General features: G+C 32.6%; 1 protein-coding gene across 1 annotated transcript in view; it reads left to right on the top strand.

Annotated features, from left to right (window-relative positions):
- The first annotated feature begins 12,735 nt into the window (after nt 1-12,735).
- Nucleotides 12,736-13,132, top strand: part of calb2a (calbindin 2a) — a 15,417-nt gene continuing 15,020 nt past the window's right edge. Inside the window, exon 1 of the mRNA XM_073850742.1 lies at nt 12,736-12,912. Within this exon, the coding sequence (XP_073706843.1) occupies nt 12,819-12,912 (94 nt within the window). The 5' untranslated portion in view covers nt 12,736-12,818. The remainder of the gene's footprint in view (nt 12,913-13,132) is intronic.

The following is a 13,132-nucleotide window of genomic DNA, read 5'->3' on the forward strand; positions in this document are numbered from 1 at the left end:
CCTTAATGCTTCTCATGTATCTTATACAGGGTTAAAGTAACTTTATGAACTTTCCAGTGCCTCAAGACTCTCTGAGTTAATTTTTTTTAGGCTAGGGTCAGTTTGTTTACTCTTGTTATCCATACTACAGTGAATACTGTGGTACTAACACATCACTGTGAGACTAGGTATTAATTAATGCATTCACATCCTTCCTGAAATGAATGTTAAGAACAATTGAAATTAGAAGCATTACATAAATATCAGTATTCTTTTCATTGTGTCTTGAAAGAAGAGTTAAAGAACAAATTGCGTGAAAAGGGACAAACACAAACTTACATTCTAATACATTAATGCCATTTTCTCAATTGTATGAAAGGGAATTCAGTTGCAATAGCAAATGCGAATGGTTACAGTGCAATTAGGTGCTAAATAATCAGCAATGGTTTTATCTTAGTAGTGCTGGGCAACAATTATTCGCAATTTATCACATCCAAAATAAATGTTTTTGTGTACATAATAAATGTGTGTGTACTGTGTATGTTTATTATGTATATATAAAGACACACACATACAGTATATTTTGAAAATATTTGCATGTATTCATATATTTATATTCATATAATTTATATTATATATAACACATAACATTTTTTTAATATATACATGCATGTGTGTGTATTTATATATCCATAATAAATATACACAGTACACACACATATATTTTGTACACAAAAACCTTTATTTTGGATGCGATTAATCGTAATTAATTGTTGCCCAGCACAACTTTTTAGTTTTTCAACTTGTCTAGATGTTTCCAAAGAAATTTACAGATGTTGCAAATTATATATGGAAAAATCTCTTTAAAAGTATTAAAGATGTTTTATAGATTTGTAATGGTCTTGGAATGTGATGTATTTTACTCATTTTATTTTGACTCAAATATTAAAATATATAACTAAATTAGTATATGTGACTGTGTGGTGGTGTAATCATTTGTGTTCTGTCCTTTCTTTTTCTAATTCCGAGACCCTGTGCGTTGATTTATATAAAAACGATGAGAATCAGAGATGAAAACTGTAGTATATTGCTACGCAACACTACATATAAGACAGCTTTTTCACGTCATGTTTAGCAAAGGCCCTTCAGCGTACAATATGAATCCTTTTCTGCACTGCATACACTACTGGTCAAAACTTTTTGAACAGTAAGATTTTTAATGTTTTTTAAAGAAGACTCTTCTGCTCACTAAACCTGCATTTATTTGATTCATAGTACAGCAAAAACTGTACAATTTAGATTTTTTTTACTATTTAAAATAACTTTTCTATTTGAATATATTTTACAATGTAATTTATTCCTGTGATTTCAAAGCTGAATTTTTAGCATCATTACTCCAGTCTTTAGTGTCACATGATCCTTCAGTAATCATTTTAATATGCTTATTCGCTGTTTAAGAAACATTTATTATTCTTATCAATATTTAGTAAATTTTTTCAGGATTCTTTGATGAATATAAACCAAAAAATAAAAAGCTTTTGTAACATTATACGCTATACTATTCAAAAGCTTGGCGTCAGTATTTATCTTTTTTTTGCTTTTGTTTTTTAAAAAATTATAGAAATAATACTTTTATTTAGCAAGGATGCTTTAAATTGTTCAAAAGTGATGATAAAGACATTTATAATGTTACAAAAGATTTCTTTTTCAGATAAATGCTATTCTTCTGAACTTTCTATTCATCAAAGAAACCTTAAAAAGCTGTTTTCAACATAATAATAATAGATGTTTTCTGAGCAGCAAATCAGAATATTAGAATGATTTCTGAAGGATCACGTGACTGAAGAAATTATGCTACAAAATCAGCTTTGAAATCACGGGAATAAATTACATTTTAAAATATATTCAAATAGAAAACAGTTATTTTAAATAGTAAAATTATTTCAAAATTTGACTTTTTTGTGGTACTTTGGATCAAATAAATGCAGGCTTGGTAAGCAAAGGAGGCTTCTTCAAAAAAACATTAAAAATCTTACTGTTCAAAAGCTTTTGACTGGTAGTGTATGTACAGAGAGCAAGTAGTTTGTATACATTACACCCTGCAAAACACACAGAAGTGAATGAATAGGCATACCACTTAACCCCCTCATGTCACTAAATTATTGATAAATCATGTCAACCCACCTCTGAAGTAGCGATGAAATAAAACATTAATGACATCAAGGTTGCAGCAAGTCTGTCACCAAGCAAAAACCTTAAAGCAAAAACATAATGGAAAGTGAGATATTTACAGGAGAGCAAGACGATTTACAGTTGAGGTACAAAAAAATCCAATATTTCAGTTTTCTGCTTTAAATTTTATTGTTTAATTTTTTAATATTTGTCAAATTTACTAACAATATCTAAGCAAAAATTGTTTCTACATCATTTTTTTCACTGATAGTAACTAGCTCTTGTCATAACTATAATATTTTGGTGCTAAAAACACTACGCTTTGTCACCAGTCCATCAATACTGATTCCACTTTGTGTTATATATGGCAGATTTGTGTGAGAGATCTGTGTGGGAAACCTCTGCACACATCAGATTTTGGAGAAAACAATCTTTTAGAGGAAGGAGGTTAATCTGTCAGACGATGCCTCTGCCCTTGCCGATGATAACAGGGCTTCAGATCGTTCTGTTATTCAGAGTTTCACAAAATATTTATGGAAAGCCAGTTGTGCTGACTCTGCCCAGAAACATCACAGTCCCTGTGAGCCATTAGTGAAGAGGTAACTCTTATGCAATTAGTGACGGGCCATTTGCTGAAATATTCAGGGCTTGATGCCCATGATGTGCGCAGCGGCGACTGTACTTCCACTCACTGGCTTTCTAGAGGAACAGAGGAAGTCAGAAAATGTAATGATCTGTTGTGATCTTACACGTTTGTGTTCTGCTCTCTCTCTCTGACATATCTCATTTGACAATCTTGTTTCTCTCTGTAGCTGTTTTCCTCTGAAATGCAGCTTTCAGCTCAGCATTCTTCATTTCGAGGTCTTAACATATTTTCACGTACAAAAAAGGAAAAAAAGCTCTTAGTAGGTGAATGTAAGTTTCCTTAACCTACACTACTATGCAAATAGTTTATTTAGTAAGATGTAACTTATATATTATTCAGCAAAGGTTTATTACATTGATCAAAAGTGACAGCGAAGTCATTTATAATGTTACAAAAAATCTGTTTCAAATGAATGTTCTTCAGAAACCTGAAATAATGAAATAATGAATCATAATTTATACAAAAAAATTATATTATGCAAAAAATATATAAAACTGTTTTAATATTATTCTAATACAATATTACTGTTTTTATATCACACAAATGCAGTCTTGGTGAGCATAAGAGACTTGAAAAATATTACAAATATTAAAAAAGCTTATATCAAACTTTTGAATGGTATTGTATATTGTGAAAATTATATATAGATTTAATGAGACCATATAAATACGTAAATACATATGTGACCCTGGACCACAAAACCAGTCTTAAGTCGCTGGGGTATACTTGTAGCAATAGCCAAAAATACATTGTATGGGTCAAAATTATTGATTTTTCTTTTATGTCAAAAATCATTAGGATATTAAGTAAAGATCATGTTCAATGATTTTTTTTGTAAAATTCCTACTGTAAACCTATCAAAATGTAATTTTTGATTAGTAATATGCATTGTTAAGAACTTAATTTGGACAACTTTAAAGGTGATTTTCTCAGTATTTTGATTTTTTTGCACCCTTAGATTCCAGATTTTCCAATAGATGTATCTCGGCCAAATATTGTCCTATCCTAACAAACCATACATCAATAGAAAGCTTATTTATTGAGCTTTCATATGATGTATATATCTCAGTTTTGTAAAATTTTACCTTATGACTGGTTTTGTGGTCCAGGGTCACATATTTGAAAGTAAACTATTTTTAGAAAAATGAGGAAAAAATGTAAGAAATTTTATTAATTATGTATTTTATTTTTCATTACTACTAATAATATAATATAATTTATTTTAATTTAATTTAATTTAATTAATAATATATTGAGGAAAAAATATTAATAGAAAATTTCAAATAGAAAATATTGTTAAAACATTTGTATTAAATGTTTAATTATGTATTTTATTTAGTTTTATAATATAATATAATGTAAGATAATATATGTCTTGAGGAAGAAAGAATTATTAATGTAAAATGTTAAATATAAAATATTGCTGAAATTATAAAATTAAGCAAAATATGTTGTTAATATTGTAAGTTTATATTTTATTCATATGTATTTTATTTTATTTTACCATTCATAATATAATATAATAATATGTCTTGAGGAAAAATAATCATTAATATAATGTTCAATGTAGAATGTCAAATGTAAAAAAAAATTAAAAAAATGTGTTAATGTTGTATTTTTATATTTGATTAATTATGTGTTTTATTTAGTTTTACCATTTATAATATAAAAATATGTCTTGAGGAGAAATAATCAACAATATAATGTTCAATGTAAAATGTCAAATGTAAAATATATATATATTTTTAATTTAAATTAAAAAAATTGTTAATATTGTATTTTATTTTTTATTTTATGTATCTTATTTTGTTTTACCATTAATAATATAATATAACATAATATGTCTGGAGGAAAAAAGAATTATTAATGTAAAATTTTAATAGAAAATATTGTTAAAAAATAAAAAATGTTGTTAATATTGTATTTTGATATATTTTGGATTACCATTAATAATTTAATATAATATAATATAGAAAGAAAGAAAGAATTATTCATGTAAAATGTCAAATGTAAAATATTGTTAAAAAATTATGAAAAATATGTTGTTAATATTGTACATTTATATTTTATTAATTACATATTTTATTTTTCTTTAACATTAGTAATATAATATAATATAATACGTCTTGAGGAAAAACACTCTAACACATTAATATGGTTCAATGGTGGCCTCCTCTCAATCTATTCACAACAATATATGAATTTTAATTCCCAAAACTATGTCTACAGTATGACATCCATATATTGTATCCTCGCGAACGAATCTTTGATATCTCAGGCATAACAGACCTTTAAATCACAAGCCTGATATTTCACTCTCAGCCCTCCCAACGCATCCCTCCACGCTACATTCGCTCCCATGATTTTTCTTTTTCATTTCACTTTAATCAGCCTGCTGTGATCGTGTGCTTGATGGAGAGCTACACTTTATATCCCACCATCTCTCTCAAATCATGTTTGCAGCGAGGGACACAAGAAGAGTGAGAGAAAGCCCAGGGGACGCTTTGGCATTAACCATCTATACACATTCATGGAACAGTACAATCCACTAAGGAAGAAGGACTTTATTGGAAAGAGAGATCTCATTTATCCATAAACAGGCCACAGTCGTGTGAGAGAGACAGTAGTGATGTAATTCTGAGCACTGTTCAAAGGTCAATGCCTTCCTCACATCCACATTCATGACATCTCTCTAGCTATTTTTTTACTTTAAAGGGATAGTTCACCCAAAAATTCAATTCTGTCATTGATTACTCACCCTCATGTGGTTCCAAACTCGTAAGATCTTCGTTTATCTTCAGAACACAACTTACGATATTTTGGATGAAATCTGAGAGTTTTCTGATCCTGCATAGACAGTAAAGACATTGTTAAAATAGTCCATGTGACATCAGTGGTTCATTTAAGTCTAACTTAATGTATTAAACATGCAAAATACAAGCATTTTTTTACTAGTCTCAAACTTTTGTACCACTGTATTTGAAGGAATTTGATTAATCACATTATAAAGGTGAATTTGGGGATATAGAGGAAACAGACTGAGACTTCTCTGCTGAATAAAGACTTTCCACACTTCTAAACTCATCCGTCAGCAGCCAGATCACTGGAGTACAGCCAAGAACGGTGTGACAAGGCAAGCAGATGGTATTGACTGACTATTCCTCAATGATCATATTAGTTCACTGTCACTTTCACAGCGTATTGATTGACGTTTTTGCCCTGTAGATCATATTAGATCCCCAGTCCTTCCATAACCTCTGTGAAAGGTTGTCTGATAAGAGGACAACAGCTTCTGACTATGAAGGATTACTTCCAAAAATATTGTGTAGCTGGTGTGATAAAATGCGTCGCTGCCATATTAGCCTATGCATTCATATTTCAGTTTCATTTCTCAGCATTAAAAGCAGTACAGGTAAGTATTTTAGTCTAATTCATGCAGATGTTAGGCCTGTGACCTTGGTGTTTGTATCCACCTGGAGCTTGTAATAATTGCAGCCTGTACACAATTCTCTGTTGCAACCATTCAGCAGGAATGTAGATGTTGCTGGATCAGGCTTCTTTGATGGAAGCTTGTGATTTACGTGCTTCCTCCTGTCAATGACAAATGGGAACTGTTTACTCCTCAGGATCACACTGAAACACTCTGCCTCATGGCAGCACCGTCTAGACAGAGCACAGGTATAGATTAATAACCTCTCTATTCGCAACAACCCCCTCAAACTCAGACAAGATGTAAATAGGATGAGTTTGCAAGCAGTATTTAAACAGTTCTGTCAACTTTTTATTGCCATACATGTTTGTATATAAGACTTTTCTTCTAATGATGTTGATTTTGAATGTGAAAAAGATATAAAGATAGATAGATGAACAGATCCTGAACAGTTAACCTTCAGGTCCCACAGATCCTTTGGGTTTTCAGCATTTTTGTGTATTTGAACCCTTCCCAATGACTGTATAACTTTGAGATCCATATTTTCACACTGAGCACAACTGAGGGACTTATATGCAACTATAACAGAAAATTCAAAAACTCACTGATGCTTCAAAAGGAAACACGATGCATTAAGAGCCGGGGGTGTAAACTTTTGAACAGAATGAAGATGTTTACATTTTTCTTATTTTGCCTAAATATCATATTTTTTTTCATTTAGTACTGCCCTTCAGAAGCTAAAGGAATATACTTACATGTTTCCTAGAAGATAAAATCAGTTAAAGTTACCCTGATCTTCAAAAAAAAAAAAAAAAAGAGACACACAGTCATTGTTGAAAAGGGTTCAAATACACAAAAATGCTGAAAAAAAAAAAAAATTGTGGGACCTTAAGGATTTTTCTGAAGAACAGCGGGCAGTTTAACTGATCAGGACAGACAAGTGACTCATGAACAACTAAAAAAAAAACAACACATAATTCAGGTAACAATACAGTATTAAGAATCAAGTGTATGTAAACTTTTGAATGGGGTCATTTTTCTAAATTAAATTATTATTTTCTCTTGTGGACTATATTTAAACATCTTTTATGTGAAATATCTTATTCAGGTCAGTACTAAATAAAAAATAACATGCATTTTGTATGATCCCTCTTATTTTGGTAAAATAATTAACATTTTGTAGATTCTGCAAGGTGTATGTAAACTTTTGACCTCCACTGTAGATAGATTTTTGGGTGAACATTCTGTTTAACAGTTTTCTATTGTCTCTAAAACATTTGCACATTCAGTCAACTACAGACCAGATTAATCTTCCTTTATAACCTGGTGCACCTGCCTAAGGTTAGACATATAAAGTCATTTAGTAGACAATAGAAGTCACATTTGTCTCCCCTCGAATGAACTACAGGTAATGACAATCCAGCGTGAGACATTGCCCTTACTGAAAGTAGAGTCTCATATTTCACTTCACATAAACAACTAAGCATTCACGGGGGAGAGACGATAGTACGTCTGAAGCACGCAACCTAGAAAATGAGGAAAAGCTCTTCTGCTTATGACAAGGATGGTAGCTTTGAATGAGCTGAGTGCTAAAAGTCATAATTTGGTAAATTATCCACGTCACGCAATGATTAATATGATTAAAAGCATGCAATTTTTAACATGTTGGTACAGTATAATGCTTTCAAATGCATTTATCTTTATAACTAAATGCATTTTGTTTAAAATGCCTAATGACTTACTCTACACTCTAAAAAATGCTTTTTTTTACTGAAATGCTGGTTTCAGCTTGTTGGGTCATTTTATTGTTTTTTTGTTTTAAATATTGAGTTAATGAGCAGTCTTTGGTCTCATTAATCTATTGTTTGTTCCAGAGCAAATAGTTTTGTCAAAATCTCATCATGTTTATGTAAATTCAATGCTGTATATCAGAGCGCTGCCTCTTGTACTTTTTACTGAATTTAATTGAATTTGGAATTGAATCGAATATCCTGCGGTAAAATCACAGCCGTGCTGTTATACAGCCACATCTCATGTCTAGCCATATCTCATGCCTAATGACTTACTCCACACTCTAAAAAATGCTGTTTTTTGTTTTGTTTTTTACCCAAATGCTAGGTTCAGCTTGTTGAGTCATTTTATTGTTTTTTTTTATATAAAAAAACATTTTTCATATGCTGGGTCATGATTTTAATGGGTTAAAAAAATTTAGGTTATTTTCAGACTTTTTCAGATGTTGAGTTACAGTCAGAGCGCTGGCTTTTTTCAACCTCTACAAGAGAGAGCAGTTCTCAGCGCAGCCAATTTGTTGCACTTCTTTAGCGAAATAAAGGTTTGTATACATTTTATTTTATTTATAAAGTCTTAACTGTGCTGTAAATTATATTATTTTATATATTTTATCTATCCCTTTATCTATCTAGCTATCTAACTATCTATTCATCATCTATCTATCCATCCATCCATCCATCCATCCATTCATTCATTCATCAATCCATCAATCCATCCATCCATCCATCCTCTATCGGTCTATCTGTTTGGTCCATCTTTCTCTCTATCAGTCTTTCTATCAGCCATCCCTCCGTGAATCTCTACATTTTAAAACTTCAAAGCTTTTTAACTTTTTGCCAAATCTTTCAAAAGTCTTTGATGAGCCCAACATTCATAGTTTGTCTTATAAACCTTACTTACAATTTCATTCTAATTCTAAGTCTTACATTTAAATTCAATTTCTGTTTGCTATTACAATAAAAAATTTAATTAAATTCCAAAAATTGAACTGGAATTTATAAGACATTCTCTACTCAGTGTTGTTTTTCTAAACTCATCTTAGGGGGAAAATCAGATGGCCATTTTCCGCAAGTTGGTATGATTTTTTAGGGTCTTCATGAAACGTCTGCAACATGTCTGTAACCCATTTTGAGAATGTGAGCTACTGCTCACCTCACCCTTCTCTGATTTATGTGTAATCTGTTACATGTTACCATCTAAAACAAAACTATTCCACTGCTTTCTCAGTGGCTCTAATGTCGGAAGAAAACGAGACTCTCATGTTCAATTTTACATCCAACTACAAAACACCTGCATTGCTCACAAGACACTGTTGTTGCTACAGCTGCTCGAGCACAGAGAAAATGGTGGACAACATACAACTAGCTGAGGGTGGAAATATGCTAATACGGGACAGTCTGTCAGCGGCCATGGGCGGGCCCTGAGCAGTATGATGTCACAATGCTCAGAAAATCAAAACGGCTTGATAAATGAGACTGTTTAGGTTTTGTGGGGGTTTAAAAAAAGGAGTGAATGGGTTTTTTATCATTGTAGGGTGGTTGTGTCCCACACTAAGACATTTATATGCATACACCATGTAAAAGTGAATTTTGCATCCGATGTCCCCATAGTCAATCAATGCAAGCTGCAAACACCAGCTGTTTGTTGATCCAGATTTACACAGTAAAGCTCTTACTAAGTCGACTAGTTTTGATGGACAAGGTCAGGAAACTCTCAGTCAGACATATCAGTCATCACCTTTGACCTGACTCAATACGGAATTAACTTGAGCATCTGTTTATTCAAATAATCAAGATTAGTCTTAAGATGCCCTGACCGCGAAGACGTCCCTCATAAGCCATTGGCTCTCTACGGGATGAGAGAAATGTGATTAAGTGTGTGGATTTTTAATTAATCTAGCCCTAGTTGAGCCACTTCCGTCAAACGATTGTAATTGGCATTAAAGCTTTTGGCGTGTCGCATGGACTGGGTGCTTACACATATTTGGCAGCGAGGGCGCAGTAATTACTGCCGAGTTCCTGGGATCCCTGCGGTAAGTGAGCATTACTTTTCCCAATGCTCCGTTCCCGGTTCCTATGGTGCAGGCAGGAGTATGCATGCATGACTGCGGTGGGATAATTAGCCTTTGATGCTGCGGGCTCCACGTGGACAGATGTCTTTTATCATTCTCTGTGATTGCAAGCACCTCTAAGAGGACAAAATACTAGATTCACAAACACTGACAGATTTGAATATGCTGATGAAGAAAAATAATAGTTCTTCTGACATATTTGAATGTTCAGTGCTGGAGAATTATGTAACTGCATTTCCATTGTTCACCCAAAAATGAAAATTCTGTCATTAATTAGTCACCCTCATATTGTTCCAAACCCGTAAACAAGGACCCTTGCTGTCTATGGAGGGTCAGAGAGCTCTCGAATTTCATCAAAAATATCTAAATGTGTGTTCTGAAGATGAACAAAGGTATTATGGGTTTGAAACTACATGAGGGTGAGTAATTAATGACAAAATCAAAATTTTTGGGTAAACCATACCTTTAACACATATCCTATAATAACACTGTACTAGCTTGTACTATAGTGTACCATATTATATTAAAACAGCATTGGAATGTTTCACAGTTTTTATCACTCTACTGACCTGAATATGGACGATGCCATTTTCTCTGACTTTTCTCAGGTTTGCTCGTAGAGGGGTTTCTCTCATAAGTGAGCAGAGAGCTGGAGAGGAGGGATTACAGAATGAAGTGGAAGAGAAAGTCTCTGTCATTCTGCTTCACTCCTATATGCAGATTCAGACTGGCTTTAAGTCTAGTGTGTTGCTTGGGAACACACAAAGCTTGATTTCCGCTAATGGGGGAAAATATACAAAATAACTGAAATGTTAAATACTCGATATTTAATTAGTAATACCCAAAGAACAGGAGACACTAGAGGATGACAGCACCATTTAGCCTGAATCAACATAGAACACAGTAACTACAGCCCTATGAAACATTGTGAATGACATAACACTGCGAAAAAGGCCTATCTTACTTAGTATTTTTGTCTTGTTTTTAGTCAAAATATCTAAAAAATCTTAAATTAGATGTATTTACTAGATAAGCAAAAGAACATACAATATTTATTCTTGTGTCAAGAAAAATGTACTTTTACCCACCACTTAATAAAAAAATAAAAAAGGTTATTGCAACTTTTTATCTCACAATTCTGACTTTTTTCTCAGAATTGCATGATACAAACTAGCAATTCTGTCTTTTTCTCTTAATTTTGAGATATAAATTCACAATTGTGTTATAAAGTCTGAATTATGAGATATAAACTCACAATTGTGTTATAAAGTCTGAATTATGAGATATAAACTTGCAATTGTAAGTTATAAAGTCAGAATTGTAAATTGTGACTTTTTCTCAGAATTGTGAGATATAAACTTGCAATTGTGAGTTATAAAGTCCAATTATGAGGGGGAAAAAAGGCTGATATGTTCTCAGAATTGCGAGTTTATATCTCACAATTCTGACTTGACTCGCAATTTTGAGAAAAAAGTCACAATAGTGATATAAACTTGCAATTCTGAGAAAAAAGTGAATTGTGAGTTTGTATTTCGCAATTTGGCTTTATTTCTCAAAATTGCGAGTTTATGTCTTGCAATTCTAACTTTATAACTCACAATTGTGAGTTTATATCATGAAATTCTGAGAAAAAAGTCAGAATTATGAGGTTTTATCTTGCAATTCTGACTTTATAACTCGCAATTGCGAGTTTATATCACACAATTCTGACTTTATAACTTGCAACTGTGAGTTTACATCTGATAATTCTGAGAAAAAACGTGCAATTGTGAGGAAAAAAAAGTCAGAATTGTGAAATGTAAACTTGCAATTGTGTGAAAAAAAAAAGTCAGAATTGTGAGATAAAAAAAAAAATCACAATTCCTTTTTTTTATTCAGTGGCGGAAATGGCCTTTCTTAGCCTCCCCGGAGGAAACCCCCTGATATATACATATATTTAAGTATTGTGAGAGTGTAAGGAGACTATTTGATTATGTCATTCCAGATCCTCATGGGAATAGCGGAGTTAAAGATCTATTTTGGCATGCTTTGATCGCTGCGACTCTCTGATTGGTGGAATTTTCTGTATCGCATCTGTGCATAAGAGAAGAGATGCAGTTGCAAGGGGGAGGGGAAACTATTTTGAATAAAGATTATGAGAGCGTACATGATGTAAAAAATAATAAATATTTTATAAAAATAAGAATCGTCCGTTATGATTTCATGTTGACTCTAAAAAGTGCAGACCCAGTGACAGCTTTTGTAACCTTTCATGCATCATTTCGAACTGAAAATGCACTGAAACTAAATAAAAAATGTAATGCATTGAAACAAAATAAATGCAAAAAAAAAAAAAAATTTACACACAAAAGAAAAAAGCAGGGTTTTTTTCCTCTGTAGTTATTCCATAATTTACATAAGTATGCCACACAGCCATACGTTACGTTATCGAAGCATAACGTTTAATAGCCTACATACGGTGATGCTGGTCCATCTACATGTTTCTGTGGAAGCATCTGTGGAGCTGAGCATCTCCAGCAGCTTTCCCAGCACGTGCGCGAGTGCTGAGCCATGAAACAGTGATGCTGGAACTACTGCGCCACCCGCATGAGCGCCAAAGGACTGCAAGCACTCAGCGCATTTAAAACCCCCTGCAAAGCACTGGGGGAGTTACAGTGCGAATTTGACTCTGACTGAGTAAAAGTTCGCCCGGGATTTTCTTGTGGACAGTAGGACAGATACACAAAAACATGGCAAACAAAGGACAGCAACCTCCCTACCTTCACTTGGCAGAGCTCACCGCATCCCAGTTTCTGGAGATCTGGAAACATTTTGATGCAGACGGTGAGTACAGATGCGCCGTTTATTCCACAGATTAGGATTCTGAGAAAGAACTGATTAAGTCATAAGTGAAATGTTAGCATTAAAATAACTGGGAAAAAAGTTTGACGCTAACAGTTTCCAAAGAAAACAATTGTAGGGCTAAGGAATTAAAGAATCTGGCAGATTTTTGCAAAGAAAGTTAATAATGCAGTAATAATACATTAGATTGTGTAGACATAAT

Source organism: Garra rufa, chromosome 11 (genome assembly GCF_049309525.1).
Source record: "Garra rufa chromosome 11, GarRuf1.0, whole genome shotgun sequence".
NCBI classification, from domain to species: Eukaryota; Metazoa; Chordata; class Actinopteri; order Cypriniformes; family Cyprinidae; genus Garra; species Garra rufa.